The following is a 24,042-nucleotide window of genomic DNA, read 5'->3' on the forward strand; positions in this document are numbered from 1 at the left end:
ACTTTATATTTCATTATAGAGAGATATCACAATGTCAATAACATAATGCAAGAACTCAACAAAACTGTAGGTAATGAGAAAGTAATGAAAATGTTACCAAAAAATCCTTCCAAAGGCTAACTGGCAGCTTTAAGCTAACAAACATGATACATATCTGATGTCAGAAAGCAGAATCAAAATTAATAGAAAAATAAATTTACAATCAGGAGTGTGAAAACCCAGACTTATAAAGACAGAACTGAAAATGGTGGATAAATTATAAACAGATTTAAGATAGAAATGAGTATTAATACTGTTAACTTCCAGGAGTGACAGTGACTGCTATCTAAACACTGTTTTCTGGGCCTGAGTGAAAAAGATGGTGGTTTCAACCTTGTCCTAATGGGACGGATGTCCAAATCCTAAAAATTCCCTACCTCCCAGGTGGGACTATTGACAATTTCAGAAGTATTTTCGTAAATTGGGTTTTAAGGCACATTGTCAGAGAACAGTGTAGCCATCTGTACCCTTTGTGGCAAGAGAATACACTTCAGCATCCATGGTTGTCAATACAGCATCTTTCGTGGGTGCTAATTTCAATTTTTTTAAGGTGGTGGGGAGAGGAAGAAGAGAAATTGAGTGTTCAGAAAGGGGTTAGCCATAGCAAAATGTGTGCAGGTTTTGTTTTTGTTTTATTCCTTGTCAGATTTTCAAACTTTTTAACTTACTAGTTGGTAATATATAAACCTCTCTTCTCGAGGATGATGTCTATGGACAATATGGTCCCCGCTACCATCACTATGGTAGAAGCAATGCTGCCTATGTGGAGCCTGGTGGTTATCGATATGGTGAGCCTGAGCGTCCTAGTTCCAGAGCTAGTCAGTGCTCTGATAGACCTCCTTCTAGGTATGTAATTAGGGAACTATGCAAAGGTTTAGTGTGTCCTGATGGATTAAATTTAATTATGCATAATGAACTTTTATCTTGTGTAGCTCACAGTATGGGAGCTAGATGGTGGAAATGAGTCTGTCAATATAGACAAAACATTCTACAATTTAAACTACACATGCTATTAAACACATAATCCAAAAGTATGAATTGCAGATTGTTTGCTCCTTTTAGAGGTGAGGGAACACAATGCCATGTATAAAATGACAATGGTAAGATTGCGGTCATCTCCTTACTGCTCCTTAAGCCTTCCTTCATGCCCATTTGTAGGCTGTCATTACAGTCTTATTCCCTTTAGAGGGGGCTCAACAATAGCATCAGTACTGATATTCTCTATTTTCTGTCTGTCCACTGAGAAAGCAATGCAGGGTACAGCCTCTCATTAGAGTTTAAGAGTAACGTTTACAAAGCTGTGTGTAAGCGGTACATTCTCCAATCCTGTTAACAAATGACATTTCTGCATGTACCTCCTGGGATTTGCTTTTGAAAAAATACCAGTACATGTTGCCGACTGAGACATAGATTTTTGTTCTCAGATGGGAGAGGGGCTGTGAGTCAGATAAAAAAGGCCACAGTTCTGTATCAGGTCAACTTTTCCAGTGATGACTTTCACTGTGGTGGTGATAAACTTTTTAACAATTAACAAATAAAATAAAATGAAGGAAGAGGATGAACTGAAATTACTCATGTCAGTCAGGAAGCAGCCAGTTACCCTTCACAAGGGTAACTAATTTATAATGAATATTACATGAGTAATTTATATGAATTTTTCATCCATCACAAGATGTTGCTGTAACAATGACAAAGAAGTCGACAGGCTTTGAGAGAATGGATTGTCCACTGGAAAGCATGAACCTCACACCAGTTGCCATCAGCTATATCTTCAGTAATTCTGCTATGGAACCTCCTTCTCCTGAAATAATATTTGACAGCCTCTAAAAGGGAATGGAGGAAGTTATGGGTTTAAGGAGCAGTACAAACAGCTGCAATAGTCTTGTGCACATCTGAACCTCCAAAAACAGTGAGAATTTATGGTGAGATGAGTTAATGGGGTTGCTTTCTCTTGATAGCACTGTTCTCAGGGCACATCATCACTATTACAGATAGTATTTCAACACTCCTTGGAATCACAGCCTTGTAAAATTATTCTTGCCCACTTACTGTAAAAAATGTTTAAGAGATTAATAAAATTTAGTTTCTTTATCATAATAGAGAGCAGACAAGTAGATTTTTGTTTGGGTTGATAAATTTTCGTGTCAGTTTCTGCAATAACACAACTTTACTGTCCCTTCTGTCTAAATGTTTTTAATGCTTTTATAAAGTTCATATCTGCCCTGCTAAGACTGAGCAAAACTAAATTATTCTTTTTTTTTATTTTTAACCAAAATAACATTTCTTCTGTTAAAAATCAGTGTTTTATTGCACAATCCTTGATATAACTCATGGTCCTGGCTCACAATGGTAGGTTAAGATTTTCCAAAGACACAAATGGGAATTGGTTGCCTTAGCTACCTTTTGTGCCTTTGAAAATCTCTCCCAAAGTAGTCTAGGTTGACAAAATCTTATCAGATCAAATTCACTCCTGCAAGAGTGGATGCTGTCTTTACAAGCTTCCCACTCACTGCTACGCTGCTTGCACCTCTCTTGACCTATTCAGGCACTCACTGAGTGTACACTACCAATTATGTGAGTTTGTGGTGTGGACAGAGACTTTCAGATTCATTTAATTGGTGGCATTGGTTACTAAAAATTAATCCTGCAGAAATGGAAAAGTTGATCCCCACCAAACATTTGTGCCTGGTTCAGTAATATGGCTGACCTCTCATAGCTCTAGAGCTGAGAATCGTTATCTCAATACCTAGTTAGCTATACTGGCAGCATCAGTAGAGAAGCCAGTAAGAATGCCAGTTGTAGTAATGGCTTTTGTGATATGTTTAATTGTCCATAAGTGACTGGACTGACAAATCTGTTCACAAGCCACTAAGCTATTGTATGGTAACAATTTTCAGTCTCTGATGGCACGGAATGATTTGTATTAGTGATGTTCTGGTATATAGGCTCTAGTTCCCTGAACCTTCCACTTCCTGTAACTGCATTTTTTTAAAAACTATAACGCTAGAAATTTTGTTGTCATAGTGAGTATAAGCAATATCAGCTGTGTCTATCCTCTAACAACTGTAAGAATAGTCACTATGCCTCTTTTAATCATGGTATTTTATCGCCCGTATTTTTTTCCTCTTTCAGACAGGGGTATACTGAAGATTATTATAATCCAAAAAGTGGTTGGAATGATTACTATGCAGACTACTATGCAAACCCATATAATTATGGAGGTACAGTTGGACAATGAATTCTAAATTTTTCTGAGTAGTTCAGAAAAAACATGGGAAGTGTATTAAAATTAGCATCAGAGAACTGTTATAAAACTAAACTTGTCTTTTACTGAAATTGTCATGTTTTCCACAGCTAATGAGAATAAAGCTTTCAGTTTGTTGAAAACTGATGTCCTGCATTGCAGTGGTCCTTAATGCTTTGCTGTCATCTCTGTATCCTTGGTTCAGTAGGAGGGAAAAGCAGAGAATTACGTTTGAATTCATTGTTTTGATTCCCTATTTGACAATGAGGAAAATGATCAAACTTTTCTTTTGCCTTCATTTATCATGGTAAAATTATACGGTGGCACATGTATGGAATTGCTTGCTGTAGTGTACAACATATATCACTTGTGCCTGAGCAGATGTATTGTGGACAAATTCTTCATCACTGGAAAACTAGTTAATTATCAGAACATAAATGGACTACCTCAAAATATAGTGCTCTGCACAAATATGCCCCACAGTCACCCATGGGGTAACAGTGTTCTGGAGATCAGTCCTTGAATTCTATCAGACCAATGTGGATAGGGGATTCTAGAGGCAATTCTTTCTCCTACTCCAAGACTACCTCTCCTCCAAACTCCAGGATTTTATATTGAGGGTTTCCATATCTTCTTGTAGAAATAATTTTATCATAACTTAGCCTCATAGTAATTTAGATGAAAAGATCTATTAGATTGCAGAGACCATCCCTTTGAAAGAGTACAGTATAGTATCCAGAAGAGGTACATAACAGTAATCTGATAACTACACTTGGATATAACCAAATTTATCACAGGGACATGAAATTGATAAATAGCTTTTTTGCTTACAGTTCAACAGTTCATAACTTTTATTTGATCTCATCTGGTTATGGCAAAATGTATGAGTAAACATATTTCTAATAAAATTAGTATCTCAACTTTGTTTTGAAAGCTTTTTTTAATTGGATTTGTACAGTAGTTATCTCAGATGTTAACAAAACATAGGTGTATGCATTTCAGGAGGGAACAAATAGAGAAGTTCTGTGAGCAACTAACTGGGCAAAGATTTTAGATTAAACCCGTTCTTTTTTTTAAAGATCCAAGTCGCTGGGAACGTTACCCATCAGCATATGACTCCAGATATAGAGATCCCAGAAGTTATGACCAGAGATACTGGTATGACACTGAACAGAATCCATACCAAAAGAGAGAGGCATATCCATATGATAACAGGTTTGTAATCCGTGCCCTGTATTTGTAGGCTTTGAGAGCTGGCTTTTTAGTGTAATTTACTGAAACTTTTGATTATCCAGAAAGCTTCAGAGTTTCAAGTTATTCTGTAAAGTTCTGGGCAGCATTTTTTAAAATTCATTTCAAGGGAAAGTGTCTTACTCTAAGTAGGCAAATCTATTGCATGACAGACTATAAAAATGTTTGAGGTTTAAAACAGGATTTTTTTAAAGTGTTCTTTATCAGTCTGCATGTTTTCTTTATGGCAAGGAGAATTGTTATGGAAATTGAGGTACATTGGATAAACCAGCTTTGAGAGAATGATTTTAGGAAATAGGACTTGTTTTGTAACTAGCTTTTTAAATGACTTAGTACAGAGTCTAAGGAGAAACCAAAGTAGGAAAACGATGTTCTTCAAATTTTCTGTCTTAGATGGATTCAGAATGGGATATTTGTCTTAATTTTGAAAAACCTAGATTTTTGCAATTAGTCTCTAAACAACATTTCAAGTTGAAAGGGATACTGTCAGGGTAAAATCATGTCTTTTTAAAAACTGATTTTTATACTTTTGCTACTAACGCGTGATTACTAAAAAATTGAAACGCTACTCCATTGTTTGTTTACTTTTTGCACTTCGTTTTGGACAGTGAACACAAGATTAGTCAATTTTACTTCCTGGTTCTCATGCACTTGCTATAAAGCTGGGTTTAAATCACAGCAAGAAAATATTTTCAAGGGAAAAAATAACTGAAGATATTTCTATTAAATCAGGTTTTGGACTGTCTGCTTTACAAAACCTATACCTGTGGCCTAGTTTGTGACATGGTCTCTTGAAACCGTACTCTCTAGTTAATGGACACAAATATCCACTGAAGTTAGTTCTTCCCAAGATACAGGTTCTTATCTCTATTTTCATATTTCATTCCTCTTTAGACAAGACCGATATGAAGATCACTGGCGATATGATCCTCGCTTTGCTGGAAGCTTTGATGATGAAACTGAGCCTCACAGAGACCCTTATGGTGATGAATTTGACAGACGAAGTGTCCACAGTGAACATTCTGCCCATAGTCTCCGTAGTTCCCACAGTGTTCATAGCCATCAGAGCAGCTTCAGTTCTCGCTCTCAGCAAGTGAGTTCATATGAGTGCATCATGTGTTTGACTTTGTTCTGTTAACCTGCTTGATGTTAGGAATGGGGTTACCTGACAATCTCTTGGACAAAATCTCTAGCAGCTAGTGGAAGATCATAAACATACAAAAGTTGCAATTATTTCTGTTCTGAGCTTGGGTAATAGAGGCGCATTTTGAAAGTTCATATTCATCAACTAGAGACTGAACATTGTGCCACAGTGTATGCTGGATTTTTAAAATATTTATTTGGTAGTTCTTCGAGACTTTGATTAGAACTGGGGCTCAAGTTGTGCTTGGTGTTACATAAGAATGTAGGAAGAAATGGTCTCTTTGGTTAAGGGCTTGATCCTACAATTCACTGGGAATGGGAGCACTGTGTCCACATTTCTATTTTTATATGTCCTGTTCCTCCCAGCATCACAAGCATAAAAACTAATACTGGGTTGAAACTTGGAATACATGTAAAGAGTCGAGGCTGTTGGATTGATATACAGAACAGTGTTCTACTGTAAGGTTTTTTTAAAAAAAATAAATTACCCTTCTAATTTTAAGTACAAATGCACAGATAATTCCATGAAACATTCTAACTGGTAGATGATTCTTGTATACTGTTAGTAGGAATTTCCATCTGCATTATCTGTGGTCTCATATGTTAACCTTCCAGGAATCCAAATATAGTTTTAAATTTAGTCATCCATTTGGGAGCCACATGTTTCTTTGATATGGACATGGAGAACTGGAGGTTAACCAGGCATTTATACGGAGTATCCATACTCAATCAAGATGGATTTTCTCTTAAGTCAGGAGAGGCACTAAGAAAAGGTTGTGGGGTCGTTCTGATCTTGGCTGAGCTGCAGGTGAAGCAGCACTATAGTCTGCAAATCATTCTGTGAATTTTTATTCTTGGCAAAATACACATGCAAATAATCATTTAAAAAAAGAGGGGAAGGAGTTGGCAGAGCGAGAAGTAAACCTACAAGTGCAGTCTGAGGTGAGCAAATCAAATTGTAAGAGAGGAACATAGGGAAGTAGAGCATTAAAATAGACAAACTATTTTAGCTCAAGTCCATTATACCACTTCATTCACTGTGCAGCTTTCATAAATCCAGTGAAAGTTCTGTGCAACTTACTATATTAAATACTTGTAAGGAACCCATATAGTTGCTAAATGAGAGATAAAAAGCTCCTCAGTCCTGCTTGCCACATTATTCAGCCCATGTGATTCTTTCCCCTCCTGCTATTATGTCTTTAATGCAGCAATTACTAATATGTTCTATTCAGAGCCAGCTTTATAGAAGCAACCATGATCTGACGGCTAATGCATATGAAACCACCACCCAGCCAGTCTCACTTCACACAGATTATCCATACAGCGGATACCCTGCTAATTTTGATGGTCAACAGCCTTTTACAGATTATGGCTACTCAGCTGAAACTGGATGGCCATCTGTAGAACAAGGTATTTGCAGAAATGTGCGGGAAGGTTGGGTTGAGAGGATAGTTAACAATTCTTTGCTTTTGTGCCTTTCATTCAACTTTTAAAATGCTTTACAAACGTTTATTGAACCTATTGGTAGTCAAGACACCTGTGTTCATAATAGATGTTAAACTGATAACAGTTGAATGTAATGTTCCCGATTTGTAGAGTCATAGAGATGAGCTATACCTAAATTAAGTTTTGGTCACTGTGAGGACAGTCCTTGCTTGTTCCATCCTGGGTTGTCATTGAACAGTTCTGTTATTTTATGGCCAGATAATAATTGCCACTGGTTATGTATTAAGTACTGCACACTTATTTTGCATTTGTCGGGTTTGCGGTAGAAGCATGTGTATACTAATGGGATGCTGTAAAACTCTCTTGAATCCAAGCATGCTTTGAATTCAATCTACTCTTAATTCATGGAGAATCTTTAAAATAAACATAACTTAGAAACAATTCTGTTTATATAATCTTTTGATTTTTCTATTTACCTTGCTTCTTGCAATTAAACAGCATTGTTTCTAAATAGAGTTTTTCATATCAAAAAGTATTTGTAGTTTTTAAAGAAAATATTTGTCAGAAGTCCTTGAAAACATAGAAATGCACAGAAATATACTGGGGATTGACAAGCAATATATCTCTTATGGGAAAAATAATGTTCAAGTTCTCTGTACAGAATTTTTTCTCATGATTTCAAATTTCTGAGGGGTCTGCTCTCAGTACTGTGTCTTGCATTTGATAGGACAGTATAGCTATTAACTTGTTGAAGATGGTGTTTAGCCAACTTCAGTAACTAGTTTGTTTCATGTCTGCTTTGATTGTGATAAGAACTATATAGAAAACTAAATTAAACGTTAACTAAGTTGCTGAAAGGTAATTAAGTCACTTGATTTTGATGTTTCTCTCTACTGTAGTCCCATCAAGACCCTCAACACCTGAGAAATTTTTAGTGCCTCATGTCTGTGCAAGGTTTGGTCCTGGGGGCCATCTGACAAAAGTGCTGTCAAACCTGCCTTCAGAAGGACAGCCGGCTTTGGTTGAGATACACAGTATGGAGGTAAAGCAAAAGTACACCAGGAATACAAACATTTTATGTTTATAAAATCTTGTTTTTTTTCTAAAGGGAAAATAGGGCACTTCAGTTATGTTATGGCTTTCTGTTGTGTGTGCATTAGTTTATAGAAAAACAAATGTTGATTCTTTGCTTCTGTAAAAATTTCCTTATATTTTCACTTTCGATTCTTCCGCAAACCCATTTTTCTCACTATGGCATTTGATTAATTAAAAAAGAATTTCCAAGTCCTAGGAAGGTTGGGGGTCTTGATTTTTGTGTACGTACAGCCATTGATTGAGACATGAGCGTTTGTACCTTTCTCTGCCAACTGCGATGGTGATGGTTTGCTATCTTGGTGTATGGCTACACAGCCTGTGGCAGTGAATCTCTGAGCCCGGGTTGTCAGATTCAGGCTCATAGGGCTTGCACTACCATGCTAAAAGAGCTGTGTAGACATTGCAGCTTAGCTCTCAAGCCCACCTCATCCTTAAGCTTCCGAGCTTCAGCCTGAGCCACACTATCTATGCAGCTATTTTTAGTGCAGTAGCTCAAGCATGAGTCAGTTGACCCAGGCTCGGAGGCGCGCTGTGTAGACGTACCGAAGTTGGAAGGAGATAAGTACCTTGTGTGTATTTCCCTTTCTCTTGTGACTCCACCAGTGGGCCAAAGGAATACAAAGTTTTTGGTCACCAGAAAGATGTGGACAGATTGGAGACGGTTCAGAGAAGAGTAACAAGTGAGTTGCAGGATCTGATTTATGGGGAAAGAGTAGAATGTGGCCAACATGACCAAAATAGAACACAATTATCTACGAGTATTTGAATGGTGTACACAGTCAGGAGACAGAGGAATTATTTAGAATGTCACAAGGAGATATGAAAAGGAAAATGTAGACTTAATACCAGGAAAAACTTCCCATGAGATCTTGTGCTGTGGAATAATCTCTCATGGAAATTAATTAAAATATTTAAATGGGATTGGACAGGGCCCTAACAAACATACTATAGGGAACACAGCTATGCTGTCCAGGAGTGGTAGATTAGATGACACCATAGGTTATGTGTAGCTTTCATTTATTTATTTAATTTTAGATACACTGTTAAGTACAAAATGAATTACTGTATAAATAGTGGAATTTATAGATGTAAGAGCTTCTCATCATGCTTTTATGGTTTGTATTTTTTTTTTTTTTTTTAGACTATGTTGCAACATATGCCAGAACAAGAAGAGATGAGAGCCTTTCCGGGCCCTCTTGCTAAGTATGTTTTAAGGATTTGATAAGCTGTTTTAAAGTTTGTTCTCAAGCTTAATATTTCTTTGTAATTTTGCATGGCCACAAATAATAGATTTAAACTGGGTTTGATCAGATATTTCTTACCTATATTCCACAAGCCTAAATGTTGTTGGAGGTTTGACTTTGCTCTGTTCTACGTATTACTTATTATGGTGATGATGATGTCTGGCACTTCATACTGATTCATTGTTTCATTGCATACTTTTCTTCCTCTTTCAGAGATGATACCCATAAAGTGGATGTCATTAATTTTGCACAAAACAAAGCCACACAGTGCTTTCAGAATGAAAATCTAATTGACAAAGAGTCTGCAAGCCTGCTTTGGGATTTTATTGTATTGTTGTGCAGACAGAATGGGGTATGTCTTATTTCTTAAATCTTTGTAAGCTTTCTCTTGATGCCCTGAAGGTCAGTTTTCAGAGCCTTTATCTTTAGGCTTTAGATAAGAATCTTAAGATATAACAGCTCCATTTATGTGAAGGCGGCAAGAATACGTAAGTTTTTTGTACTGGGCCAAGAATGCAGGTCAAAAGCTCAAAAGGCAGGTATTCCTCCTTAATCTTGCTGCTTGAAGTGCCAAATAAGATGAGAGCAATGAGTCTTTATCTCTATAGTCCTGCTGGGACACCTGAGTTGGCTAATCCAATCTTATCTCCTTTTGTCCAACCCACTGCATCATTTGTGTTAATTAACTCGTTAGACTTCAAGTGTTTGAAATAATTTGACTGAAATATTTTGAAGTAATTGAATTTGTTTCATTTATAGACCGTAGTGGGCACAGACATTGCAGAGCTTTTGCTACGGGATCACAAAACAGTCTGGCTTCCTGGGAAATCGCCCAATGAAGCAAACTTGATTGACTTCACTAATGAGGCTTTGGAGCAAGTGGAAGAGGAGTCTGGTGAAGCTCAACTCTCATTTCTCACCGATAGTCTTATAACCACAATTGACAGTCTTGAAAGAGAGACAGAGAGATTCAGGGAACTTCTGCTTTATGGTCGTAAGAAGGTGAATGGTCACACTGTTGCTTAAAGTACTGTTTGAGTTTTTTTTTTTTACTTGGATTTATTGTTCCAAAACCCACGTATCCTTAAAGCCCTAGTGGCTTGCATATAATTAAAATGTCAGGTAATAAAAATGAAAGCTAGACAAATATTAATGTATATAATATGTAATCTTTATAGTACCATCAATGTCCTTGGCGCGCTACAGTAAAGAGACAGATTCCCTGCCCCAAAGAATTCACAATTCAAAGCCAAATTATATTGTAACACACTAACATGTGACTTAATGATCATTTTCGGTTCATAGTCACAAGATATCTGCACTAGAAATCATTAGTACTTTGTCCTGAGTGGTGTATTGAACTTGTTCCCCAGTAAACTAATTTACTTTTCATATGCTTTCTACATTAATAGGATGCTTTGGAGTCTGCCATGAAGCATGGATTATGGGGTCATGCTCTGCTTCTTGCCAGTAAAATGGACAGCAGAACACATGCAAGAGTCATGACCAGGTAATGATTTGCTGCTTGATGATGATGATTAGAATATGCTTCTAGTATGGAATAGCCATTCATTTCCCATTAATGAGGTAAAGTCCTGTGGCTCAGAAGTTGAGGCCACAATTATGATGTGTGCCTGTGCTTATGCAGGGATTCTGCTTTAGATGTATTGTCTGTGTGTTGACTTAAGTCATGTTGGAGCTTTAGTTTCAGGGACTTTAGCCTTTAAAGTTAGACTTCATGGAATTGCAGTGACTGCTACAACTGTTGTCAAGAGCTATTCTGCTACCACCTTCACTGGAACGTGATTTCCTCTATGGATCTTAAACCATGCCGTAAACTGACTTACTAGCTGACTGACAGATCTTCCTTGCTTTGATAGAATTATGCCATACAAACTATAGTACATTAATGAAAATGGGGGGGAAGGGGGGAAATAGTGGAGGAATTAGCTGCATTTCACGTTTAATAAACTCAGATTTTCACACTAAAGGGATTAAATACTCTATATGTATGCTTGTCTTCCTTCAGAGTTTTGGGTGGCTATTTTCCCCACTCACTTTTGGGACTTTTAATACCCAAATAATGTTATGCCCCCACTCCTTCTTATTTCGAAAAAAGCAACCATCTTCCAGCAAGGACTGTCTGTACATAAGAGCTTTTCCTGTCCTCCCACAGTGTCTGAAACAGTGTTACACCTGCTGGCACTAAGAGCCCGACTCTTGAGATTGTTCCTAGGCTTGTATTTGCATATGACTGTACTGCGGGTCCAATAATTTAGTCAGTAACTGTTTCAAAGGTGATTCACTGGCCAATTACACTTATTTCACTGCGGAGCTTTGAAAATGTACTCCTTTCTCAAGGCTAAACTAAATATAAAAATGTTAGTCGTGTTAACTGCTTACCTATAATTATTTTTATTTTTGTTTTTATGTAGATTTGCCAACAGTCTTCCAATTAATGATCCCCTGCAAACTGTTTACCAGCTAATGTCTGGAAGAATGCCAGCAGCATCCACAGTGAGTTTTAAGAATAAGCTTCAATTAAGACTTGTATATGTTCTGTTGTGAATTACCTCTTACAGCACACTAGCAATATGCTTTTACATATAACTGGGTTCCAGAAAGAATTAGGTAAGTTCATGAAATATAGGTCCATCAATGGCTATTAGCTAAGATGGTCAGGGGTACAACGCCATGCTTTGGGTGTCCCTAAACCTCTGACTGCCAGATGCAGGGACTGGATGACGGGACGAATCACTCGATAACTCCCCTGTTCTGTTCATTACCTCTGAAGCATCTGTACTGGCCACTGTTGGAAGACAGGCTACTGAGCTAGATGGACCAGTAGTATGGCCATTGTTCTTGCATACCTGATCTAGTACACAAAAAATATTCTAGCCCTTACTCAGGTTGTAATTCTTATCCATGCACCCTTCTGTTCTATGGCTTGATGGGTACCTCTTCTAATCTAGTGCTGTGGAGATGAGAAATGGGGAGACTGGAGGCCTCATCTGGCTATGGTGCTATCCAACTTGACCAATAACATGGATGTGGAATCAAGGACTATTACCACCATGGGAGATACTCTTGGTAAGTAATTTGAAGTTGAATCTGTGGAGAATGAAGTGGGTAAACAGCAGGGCTGTTTATACTGGGAGCAATGGAATGGATGTGGGCTCTGAACAAATGAAGAGTTTTCTTAAACTTAAGTTGCTGGGTTAGTTTTCATAAAACAATTGCTACTTATACGATAAAACCATACCTTTTCTAGTTCTGCGGATTTTTGTTTTGTGAGGATAAATTGGAATTACAAAGAGCCAAAACAATTCAAGATACTGTGAATTAGTTATGTACCATTCAGATAGAATTTCATGAGAGATCTATTGTGCTTTGTTTCAGCTTCTAAAGGCCTTTTAGATGCTGCTCATTTTTGCTACCTGATGGCCCAGATCGGGTTTGGCGTTTATACAAAGAAAACAACGAAGCTTGTCCTAATTGGATCAAATCACAGGTGTGGAATTCAAATTACTTGCCCTTGTTTTTGTTTTTGTAAAACTTTGCTATTTAAATTAAAAGATGAAAATAGAAGGAAATGGTTAGAATATCACAAAAAGTAACACTCCACAATATATAATTATTTAACCAAAGTTGTTTAGGACTTAGCTGCTTATTTCTGAAGCATGGAAGTTTCTTGATCTGATGCTTTATACTCAGTAATATCATGTGACTAACTTTTATGTGCCAGTAACATTACATGATCTAAATTAGAAGTAATATGTCAAAATTAATTTGTTTTTCCACTTTTCTCTCAGCTTGCCATTTTTAAAGTTTGCCACCAATGAAGCCATTCAAAGAACGGAATCCTATGAATATGCACAGTCACTGGGAACGCAGCCCTGCTGTTTACCCAATTTCCAGGCTAGTAGCGGTTCTGTTTTTTTTAATGTCGTATCACAGGTTTTGTATGAAGTGCTCTTTATCCTTTTTTTGAATGGAGTGGTGTTCACTTTCGTTGCATACTCAAGTACTTGAAGGGCCTGGTCTCTGTCTCCCTCCCTCCCAAAAACCTGCTCCCAAAAGACTCCTGATGATGAAAATAATGCAAGGTAATTTTCTAGTGTAAACAAAAGTTAAACTCAGGAATGATTTAAACATTTAAAAAATCACCCCATAATTCTGGATCTTTGTTTTCTGTTTGCCATCCAAATAAATGTAGATCTTTTAAATATTTAATTCTACATTTATGACCTGGATCATTGCACTGTGTAGTTCTAGGATTTTCCTGATGCTAACCACTAAATCTGATTTTCCCCAAGAGCAAATATTGTGAATTCCAGACTTCCAGAACCTAAATTAGATAGTGACTGAATTTAAAATTCAAAGAAGAAATCAGGCAGGATTTGTTTGTACCTGTTGTATACAATCTGACTCCCCTCTTGTAGAACTTGAGTGGAGGAACACTTTGAAAGCTTTTTGACTACTATTCATTTTTAAATCTAGAGTACATGTGATAATGGGATACTTCAGTTTGCGGCTGGAGTAGCAAACTGCCCTGCAATACCTTTAGAAATGATTTGGCCATGCAGTATAACTTTACCTTCTTTCATTCTACAGGTTTTCAAATTCATCTATGCTTGCCGACTAGCTGAGATGGGACTTGCTGCACAAGCGTTTCATTATTGTGAAGTGATTTCCAAAACCGTTCTTAAAAATCCCTACTATTATTCGCCTGTGCTTATCGGCCAACTTATTCAGGTACTATAGGGATGAGTACTTTTCAGAATTAAGCACTCATGGCTTGATACATTTTGGTTCATGAATGATAGCTTAGAAATCTCTAAAATTTCCATTTTATTTACCTCTTTACCAATTTTGTTTGTTTTTATAATGCTTCCTTTGATAGATATCATCTCAGTTGCGCCTGTTCGACCCACAGATTAAAGAGAAACCAGAGCAGGAATTATTTATTGAACCTTCATGGTTGGTACGACTTCGGCACTTGGATGGACAGATCAAGGTATAAAATCTGCTTTCCAAAATTAAAGGGTTCCATGCTAAGATTTTTACTTAAGATCTTTTTCATAAAATGCTTTTGTGGTGCACTTGTTCTTGTCTAATAATAGATGGGAATTAGAAAATTCTTATTTCTTACATATTAAAGCTACCCGGTTGCATACCACTTAAATCAGGTTGATGTGCAGTCTTGTGGGTGCCCCAGTTTTCAGTGTAAAATAGTTGAAAGATGGTGTGTGTGTGTGTGCAGGGCCATCCTTAGGCATACGCAAGCATACGGCTGTGTGGGGCACCCGAACATTTGGGGCACCCCTGGGTCTTAGTGTCCACCCGCCCGCCTTTTCCTATCCCTGTTCTGATCCTTGCAGCAGGCTCCCACAGCCAGCTGCTGCAGCCTGGTGAGTCTTCCTCCCGAGGAGATCTAGTAATTGAAAGTAAAAAAAGCCTTACAGCCTGCCAGACCTATTAGCACAACATTGAAACTGTTAAAAGAGCCATTCAAGTGGTAATGAAGCCATTTAACAGGCATTTGTTAACCCAGAGGTGGGCAAACTACGGCCTGAGTGCCACATCCGGCCCGCAGGACCGTCCTGCCTGGCCCCTGAACTCCTGGCCGGGGAGGCTCACCCCTCCTCTGCTGTCCCCCCTCCCCAGAAGCCTCAGCTTGCCGTGCTGCCAGCGCTCTGGCCCGATGCTCCTGCTGCGGGCGGCAGAGCTGTGAGCTGCTGCTGCTGCTCTGAGCAGCATGGTAAGGGGGCGGGGGAGGAGGTTAGATAAGGGGCAGGGAGTCCCAGAGGCAGTCAGGGGACAGGGAGTGGTTGGGTGGAGCGAAGGTGAGGTCCCGGAGGGGCAGGTAGGGGTGGGGGTGTAGATAGGGGTCGGGGCAGTCAGGGGACAGGGAGCAGGGGGCGGTTGGATAGGCGTGGGAGTCCGGGGGGGGCCTGTCTGGGGGCGGGGGTGTGGATAAGGGTCCGGGCAGTCAGGGGACGGGGAGCCGGGGGTGGGGGGGTGGTTGGATGGTGGATAGGTCCTGGGGGGTGGTTAGGGGCAGGGGATCCGTGGAGGGGGCGGACAGGGGACAAGGAGCAGGGCGGGGGTTGGATGGGTTGAGGGTTCTGAGGGGGGGCAGTCAGCGGGTGGGAAGGGGCAGGGGCCAGGGTGTTCGGGGAGGCACAGCCTTCCGTACCCGGCCCACCATACAGTTTTGCAACTCTGATGTGGCCCTTGGGCCAAAAAGTTTGCCCACCCCTGTGCTAACCCCCAGCTATATACTGTCAGTTTCTGAATTTACTGGCAAAAACAGTTGTGTATTACTGTAATATTTACTCAGAACACGTTAGCCTACAGGACCTTAGTTTAAAATTTTCTTTAAAAATATTTCATGAGTGTTTTGCTGAATATTATAAAATCGCATCTCTCTAAAAGTCTTTGCATAGATTTTTAGATGTACAATCTGAGTATTCATCTTTAACCTTAAATACTTGGATCTTCATAGTTGTTTTTAAAATAAATCCTTCAAAAGACCATCCTTATCTAAAATACACATGTGAGCCCGGGCTGCCGTCAGGAATAGGGGCACCAGTTTAATAATAATGCATAGGGCCCCATAAATCCTAAGGATGGCCCTATGTGTGTGTGGAATAGACTTCTTTATGCATCCTTGTGCAAGGAAAACTGTAAAGCTCCAAGGCTTTAATAGGAGCAAGCAGAGATGCACTTGTTAGAAGAAAGGTGAGCATGTAAGTATTGATCGTAGTAACTAAGTTACAAACACTGCAAGAGGGAGGTATGCTGATTTTAAAACACTGATTCTATTAGTATTTTTTTATAAAACCTGAAAAACTTTTCTTAAACTTGCCTTTGCTTTTGCAAAAGCTTGTGTGTTTGTGTTTTTTTTTTTTTTAAAGCATCTTTTTGGGGGGCTGAACTTGATCTAACAGTGACCCTTTGCTTATTTTTTACCTGAGAAAGTTGTGAATGGAAAATCTAGTTGCAAAGTTTTCCCTTCCTCACCTTCAAGAAACTAACAAATGATCTTTTTTTATTTAGAAGACTTTCCTTGTTAAGCTCTTCCTGGGTTATGAATTTAACATCTTATGGTGGTTAATAGGCTTTTGTTTTCTCCTAACAGGATGGTACGATAGCTTACAATGCAGATAGATCCACCCCTCAGCAGTATGCCTGTAGCACACCAAGCTCTGAATTAGACCATATCAGTCAGTGTGATGGAACAGGATCTGGACAGGAAATGGGGCCTGCTACTGAAAACCCATTGTTGGCATCCTTGTTACCTAATACGGTGTACCCCATGCAAGGTGTGCAGCTAATGCCTTCAGGTTAGTATTTCACATAGTTCTCCATGTGTGTCAAGGGGAAGAACCAATACAGTGGACTACAAAATAGAGAAATCATTTAAAAGTAAAACTAATGGGATTTCATTTCTAAGCTATATCATTTTAGTTATAAATTGGCTCTTTTGGAGATTGACTCATGCAGCATAACACTTCCTTATGTAATTGCCAGTTAACTTTTTATCGTATGTTAATGGATGTAAAGATTGTACAGTTTATATAGAAACCCCATAAAGGCATCGGGCTCATGTCTTATTTGTAATGGGGACAGAAATAGGAGATGATATTTGAAACATAACTGGGAGTGTTTAACAGTCCCCTTTTGACTTCAAAGGAGTTTACTGGTTTTTTTTAAACGGTTGTCATTGTCTTTGAACGACATGTTTCGTTTTGTACGTCGGCTGCTTCATATCCTATTGCTGCTTCACTACTGCGACAGAAGCAAGTGTGAGAACGAAGGACGTAAAAAATGCCAGGCAGCAACAATGGGAATATTGAGGCCTATTCTCCCAAGTAGGCATTCCATGAGCTTATCCATGTGGAGGTATTAGATCCTCCTCAGAGAGAGGTCTCCTGATATGGTGACTTGCTTAACATTTGTCAAATACACAAATACAGACTAAAAAAGACCTACTGCCCATGAACTGCAATAACTTCTTCACAGTAAAATGCATCCCTGTAAAGTAGACACATATTCTGTGTTTTACAGATGAGGTTGTGGGAATTGGATCCTGGCTCCTCAGTCCAGTGCTTAGACCATATCTCTCTTTTTTTATTACTAGTAATTTTCTTAAATTTTGTTCTGCAGCCCCTCAGACTATCCTTGAGGAATCAGCAGCTGTGACTCCTCCTATTCAGCAAGAAACTGTTGGTGTTCCTTTCTATCCTGTAGCCCCTCCCTCTATTGGGCCAGGGTCTGGCTTTGCACCACCAGGCTTTCCAAATCAATATGGAGCTGAACAGTCTTCACTGTACCTGGGATCTACAATGCCACCGGGAGGACCACCTCCGCAAGCAGCAGAACCACGGCCAGAAGAGCAGTTAAACCAGGAAACAGGTTTGTGCTCTGAATAAATGTCTTCCCTGCCCTTAAGGGCACTGAAGTCTTTTTGGAGATTGAGTGCACAGCAGCTTGTTTCAATAATTAAAATTGTGAAGTAAATCTTGGGTAACTGAGTGTAGAGTGAAAACTTAAAAGAAAGCGAAGAATCTCACTGAGAAGAGTTGAGTACTGCTGGCATTGCATATCAGGTTTGACTTAAGGTTTGACGTAAATCCAGCGTAAGTAAGTGAGTCACCGCCTGTTCCCTACCTAATGTCGTCATATGGGCAGTTTCTGTTGGAAATGCTCATGATTGGAATTGGAGGAAGTTCTTCACCTCAGGCTGAAAGTGAATGTTTAGAACTGTGGGAATCATAGAATTTAAATAGTAGGAGATGCTGCATGTGAAGGCTAATCTCCACTGACCAGAGCTGTGCAAAGAATCTCGCACAGCACCATCCTAAGGAATGCCTCACTTAGCCGGTTCTGACCCTCCTTTTTAGGAAACTAAATACACATGAATAAACTTTAAAAAAAAAAAAAAAAAAGACATCAAATGCAGTTTATGCAAGACCTGAAATTTAATGTTAATTCTTTAAAGCATCACATTCTCTAGAATCTAGAATCAGCATTAGAATCACTAACCAATGAGAAGTTGGGTAAAGTTTATCACAGTTCTTATGCAACTGCTTAGACATCTATTATGTGTTGAAAAACACTGAAATTTACTAACTTACTCTGTTCTTCTTTTTCAAGCAATGCAGAGAATTCCCCAGGAATCTCCAATTCAAAAAACTTTCCCTGAACAAAGAGAGGAGGATTTCTATGGAAAAATGGCAAACATGGTATTTTTACATCATACATCCTTAGTGCTTTCTCCAAATCGCACTATGCAAATATGGAACTCATTATTCAGTGGCACTCTCAAATACTAGTGCACCTCAGCACCAATCCAGTCTTTTCTTGCAGAAGAGAAACAATCCAGGAGAAACATGAGACCTACTATTTTAAAATACTCATGGAAGTAGAAAATCAGACCTGTTGGATTTAAAATGTTCATATGCCGACCCAGCTACATCAGTGGGAGAGAAAAGCAGATCCTAGTGAGCAAGTCTGCTGACTGTGCTTTTAAAAGGCAGTATTGATTTGCACTTAAGGCGTCCTGCCCTGAACAATTGGTGGTGCTATCCAAATTGTACATAAGTGTTCGAAACCTAGCCACAAACATCTGTTTTACTGTACAGCAGGTATTTTCAGCATTAAGTCACTTAAGTTGGACATCTCCTAGGGAACTGATTTAGCCTCATGAGATAAAAGTTGCTTAATTGAAACAGAATTAACGTTAATTTTGCTTAATAGGGACACATTTGGGTACTGCCAATGGATGAAGTGATGTTAACCACTTATTAAATAAATAAATGTACAAATCTAAATTCTGGTATTTTTAATACCAAAGTTGCTTTAAAAAGATTTTAAAAAATAATTTAAAGATCACATACAGAAAATGTAGCAAAGATCAGTCACCTTTAAATTTTTTTACAGCCTCTCTCTCAATGGTGATAGCTGTTTAATGAGTGTGTTCAGTGGGATGCCCTGACACGATTACCTCTTCAATAGATTGGACACGCTACTGTGAAAGCATAGTTAGGTTTCAGCTTTCTCTGCCTCTGTACCTAAACCAGAGGGTAAAGATGTGCCTCAACAACTAATTCAAATGGCTTGCATTTTGTTTGGGAATGTGTAATTAAAATTGGAAATGAAGGGAACTGTACTGTCTACAGTTTGTTTAATTGCTTGCTTATTAAGCATGTGCTGACTTTGTATCTAACCAGGCACCGGGACGAAGATCCAGATCCACCTCTCAGTCTTCAGCACATATGGTATGCCATGACCAGGCTGTTTTTCACTATATCGTCATTCCTACCTACATTTCACCCACTTCTAATGACTTTGCATCTCTGTTATTACTGACATTTCAAAAGAAGGAATTTCTTAAGCAAAATAAAATATAATCCCTCTGGGTTAGTAGTAAAATGGTTTAAAATCCCTGCATATTTGTAATACAGGGCTATGGGCGAAGATCTCGGACCACCTCAGAATCCTCCACCCATTCTATAGGACGAGAAAGATGCAACTCTGCAGCAAAGCAGCCCTCTCCTCCTCCTCCATCCATTCCTGAAGGGAAAGAGACCAACAAAGAGATCAAGAAGGAGCCAGCAGCGAGAAAGGTAAATTAAAATGGGTATCTAGTTACAAGTAGCAATGATTAATGGCACCTATGGTAAATCATGGTGCTAAAATGGGGAGAGGCTGCCTACCTGAATCATCAGATGAACATTTCGTCTTGACTATTGCAGCCTCAATCCACACGTTCAGCGCAGGCCCCAGGCTCCAGCATGTGCAAAATGCTGCTACGTGGCTTTCCAGCATGCACTAAAGTTACATGAACTGAAGCAATGACACACATTGCAGTTGGCTTCTCCTTCTCTTCAGGAGCCAGTTCAAAATTGCCTTCTCTGACTTCAGCCAATCTCTCAGAACTTGTCTGACTCCCCATTTCCTACTCCATTCTGCTCAGTTAGCACTGACCTCTTGGCCTGCCATACACCTGTCTCAGCTGAGAAGAGCTTTCTCCTCTGCAGCTTCTTACATCTGGCTCAAGCATCTTGTATCTCTCTGCCTCACTGAAATTCATGATTTCAACTACTAGCATCTTTCTCCTTTCCATATGAGCCTTAATTTTTCTCTATTGATTATCATTTAAACTGTCTTGGAATACAGTTTATATGAAGGACTAATTGAAATGGAATTGTATGAAGTTAGATTTTTAAATCTGCTATCAGCAGATTCTTAGAGGAATACACTAAAAAGCCTTGTATTTATTTTTAGAGTGGTGCAAATTGGTTTCGCTGGCTGATGGGAAAAGGAAAGAATGAAGCTCACCTTCCAGATGATAAGAACAAATCAGTAAGGGCCCTAAACTGCAGCACACAACACACACGTTAATTTGCTCAAACTGTTTCTAGTCCATAGAGTATGGATTTTTTTTTCTTGCGGCCAAACAAAACTTTATACATTAAGTTTTTCAAAATGCCTAATTCTGAAAATGGCTTTCAAAATTAATATTATAAATGATTTGCTGCTTACTTGCCTTGTTACCTATTTGCACTCTTAATCTTGAACTGTGATTTCTTCATAGATTGTTTGGGATGAAAAGAAACAGCGCTGGGTTAATTTAGACGAGCCAGAAGAGGAGGTAAAATGCTGAGGAGTTTCTCTTTTTCCTTTGCCTGAGTGGATAAGTGTCAGATAATGGGACTTCCAAATAGTGGCTCTTAAAAGCCATCTTTGCTGGCTACTTTGGTTAAAATGTAGTATGACATGAACTGCAACTGGTAAATATTTACATAAATCAGAGTGAGTGATGTGTTTTCTGGGGCTGTTTCTGCCCTCAGTTACTGGTGTGGATCCAATGAGTGCTGTGATGTTTCTTAAGGGGACTTATCCTGATTTACACCAGTGTAACTGAAAGTAGACTATGGCCTTCGAGAGTTGACACCATTCAGACCGCTTTTTCTCACTCAGAGTCATGATCCTGGCGGGGGCAGGAGGAGGTGTCACAAGGCATCACATTTTCTGCACACCCTTATTCTTTAAGGTCAAATATTGCTGCTGTTACTTTTTTTAATGCTTGTGGTGAATGTGAGGAGATTCTGAAAACGTTTGATTTCACATAAGGGGTTGCCTGCCTGAAAAGGTTGAGAAATACTGAGCTAGACTGGGGAGGGTGGGGAATGTGTCCAATTACATGTGTGATGGAATGGCTAAGGAAAACAGCAAAGAGAAATGTCTGTTTTAAAAATGCCATTCAAAGGCTAATACTGGTTTTTGCTTCCAGAGCAAGCCACTGCCACCACCTCCAGCCGGGGTTCCTAAAGCTCCTCAGACTGCTCCACCTGGGCCCGGGGGTCCACCTGGTGTCAACATGTTTTCCAGAAAAGCAGGTAACCGCATGGTTGTGAATGGCAGTCCCCAGGATAGAGGGGAAGGCTTAAGATTGTCCCTGTTGTGAAGAACCCTAAGGCAAAGTTGCCACCCCTTTTGGAGGTGGCTTCTTTGATGAGCACTGGACAGCTTGCCATGTCATGGAGTTGTGGGCAAGATTGGCCTTGCTGGGTAAATTAGCATCACAATTGTGATTGCTGCCAACACCATATGCTGTGATTCAGGGTTTACCGTCTTGATCCTTGGGCCTACTTTTTTCTGATCCTGAATGATGTTTTAACCAGAAGACCTGTTCTGTCTTCAAGCTGACTTATTTCCATATGTTTGTTGTCCTGTTTTCAGCAGGAACCAGAGCTCGTTACGTTGACATTCTAAACCCAAGTGGAGCGAAATGCAGTGGTGCTGTTCCTGCCCCATCAGACCTCTTTGCCCCCTTGGCACCAATGCCTATCCCTGCAAACTTGTTTGTTCCAAACTCAGGTGTGTAAACCCAATGCAGATAAACTGCAAGTAGCAGACCTCTTAACAGATGCTTATCCATTACATGTATCAAAAGTGCCAAAAAATGTTAACTCCTGTTACTATTGGTCTAAACTTTAAAACAACTTTAAAAGGCATTGAATGCCATGTTAGCCTGGAGATGGCAACTGGGCAAAAACAGCTACAGCTCTGCACTTCACAAACTTCGTCTTCTAGAAAACGTGTACTAAGAGGGGTTATGTCTTAGCTGCCTTGGGCAGCTAGGACCTCAGAACAACAAATCTGAGTGAGTCCAGCACCTGTTCTCCAAACCACATGACACTTTTAAACATTGATGCTATATAGTAACTCTATTTTTATTTAACAGGAAATGGGAGTTTTTACTAGAACCCACAAAGAGCACCTCATAAAGCAATCTGATTAAGCAAAGTATGTTCTTTGCTAGACAAATAGTGCTTTTGTTTCCCCCAAAATTTGAACTGTGCAAGGTGACATCATTCATCAACCCTTATTCATATTTGCTAAGTGCTTGGCGTCAGTTCTCGTTTCTTTCTCACCTGCTGTTTTCTGTCCCAGAATCACTTTTTCTGGGCCTTACCAGCATATTTTCTTGCTATAGATCCTCTGTTTACTGTGTTGCTCCAAGGTTTCCCATATAAAATGTATATGCTTGTATTGCATATGGCTAACTATAGTAATATAATTAGCTGTGCGCTCATCCATTGAACAAGACTTCCCACCATCTTTGAGGGGAGATGGAAGAAATAATAGAAATAGATCTAATATATTTTTCCTTGAATATAATCAAACCAGTGTAACTTTTCAAATGAGATTTTTAATTCAGCTCATTCGCTGATTGCAGTTTGCTACTCTGAAAACCTGGTTCTGCTGTTGATTCTGTTCCTCATATATCTGTAAGGTCTGATACAGTGTTCATTTTTGGTTAAAACCTGTTTCTTCTGTAGTTCCTGAGGAACAGCAGCCTATGGAAGGGAGCGGGGCACGAGAACAGACATTCTCTGCAAATCAAGTCAGCGCTGATGTTACTACAGAACCACAGGTAGGTTAGTAAAGATGCAAACCACCGTTCGTATCCAATTATAACATTTATTGAAAAAACTAAGTATTATGGTTGCCATTTCCTAGTGGCATAACCTAAAAGGCATGTTCTACCTGTACATAAATAATCCCTATTGAAAGAAGGGAAAAAACTAGGAAAAGGAGACAGAAGAGAAAACACAGGGGAAGAAGGAAGATGGAAACCTTTTGCCTGGGCCACAGTTTTGTAGGTGCTCAGTTATGGGTCCACATGCAGGGCACCTATAGGATTAGGACCCCTTAATTATTTTTCCTAGTGTATATAATATGTCGGTAGTCACTCTATATGTCATTGGTAATTTATAGCCTGAGAGTGACATGATCTATTCCCTCTGTGGAGATGAAGTACCTTTTCCGTGCTTCAGTACTATTTACTTTATTGTTCCTATGACTCATAACTACGTTGTGTAGTCAAGCCACATTTACGTTATTGAAATATCAGTCAATACACGGGCAGGAATTCTTTGGTCTTATGACTTCCTCCCAAAATGTAGAATTTTGTAGTACCAATGACCTATTAATAGAATACCCTGTCTCTTCTGCACACCTCCATATCTGCCACATATTTAAGATGTAGATTTCAGATATTTA

The 24,042-nt window shown here is 39.1% G+C and overlaps 1 protein-coding gene across 7 annotated transcripts in view; it reads left to right on the top strand.

Moving 5' to 3' along the window:
• The window catches only part of SEC16A (SEC16 homolog A, endoplasmic reticulum export factor), a 40,522-nt gene that overhangs the window by 11,639 nt on the left and 4,841 nt on the right, over positions 1 to 24,042 (top strand). For 4 of the 7 annotated variants that reach the window (XM_048822685.2, XM_048822688.2, XM_048822690.2 and 1 more), the window contains 26 exons: positions 740 to 885; positions 3,172 to 3,260; positions 4,363 to 4,498; positions 5,429 to 5,627; positions 6,910 to 7,087; positions 8,023 to 8,165; positions 9,360 to 9,421; positions 9,676 to 9,814; positions 10,222 to 10,464; positions 10,875 to 10,972; positions 11,898 to 11,979; positions 12,435 to 12,552; positions 12,862 to 12,973; positions 13,275 to 13,380; positions 14,077 to 14,217; positions 14,366 to 14,479; positions 16,607 to 16,811; positions 17,635 to 17,883; positions 18,625 to 18,713; positions 19,701 to 19,748; positions 19,935 to 20,096; positions 20,758 to 20,835; positions 21,068 to 21,124; positions 21,767 to 21,872; positions 22,216 to 22,353; positions 23,319 to 23,413. In XM_048822685.2, the coding sequence (XP_048678642.2) occupies positions 740 to 885; positions 3,172 to 3,260; positions 4,363 to 4,498; positions 5,429 to 5,627; positions 6,910 to 7,087; positions 8,023 to 8,165; positions 9,360 to 9,421; positions 9,676 to 9,814; positions 10,222 to 10,464; positions 10,875 to 10,972; positions 11,898 to 11,979; positions 12,435 to 12,552; positions 12,862 to 12,973; positions 13,275 to 13,380; positions 14,077 to 14,217; positions 14,366 to 14,479; positions 16,607 to 16,811; positions 17,635 to 17,883; positions 18,625 to 18,713; positions 19,701 to 19,748; positions 19,935 to 20,096; positions 20,758 to 20,835; positions 21,068 to 21,124; positions 21,767 to 21,872; positions 22,216 to 22,353; positions 23,319 to 23,413 (3,333 nt within the window). The remainder of the gene's footprint in view (positions 1 to 739; positions 886 to 3,171; positions 3,261 to 4,362; positions 4,499 to 5,428; positions 5,628 to 6,909; positions 7,088 to 8,022; positions 8,166 to 9,359; positions 9,422 to 9,675; positions 9,815 to 10,221; positions 10,465 to 10,874; positions 10,973 to 11,897; positions 11,980 to 12,434; positions 12,553 to 12,861; positions 12,974 to 13,274; positions 13,381 to 14,076; positions 14,218 to 14,365; positions 14,480 to 16,606; positions 16,812 to 17,634; positions 17,884 to 18,624; positions 18,714 to 19,700; positions 19,749 to 19,934; positions 20,097 to 20,757; positions 20,836 to 21,067; positions 21,125 to 21,766; positions 21,873 to 22,215; positions 22,354 to 23,318; positions 23,414 to 24,042) is intronic. The other 3 variants (XM_048822686.2, XM_075120595.1, XM_048822687.2) reach the window with 3 other exon arrangements.

Source organism: Caretta caretta, chromosome 16 (genome assembly GCF_965140235.1).
Source record: "Caretta caretta isolate rCarCar2 chromosome 16, rCarCar1.hap1, whole genome shotgun sequence".
Classification (NCBI taxonomy): Eukaryota; Metazoa; Chordata; order Testudines; family Cheloniidae; genus Caretta; species Caretta caretta.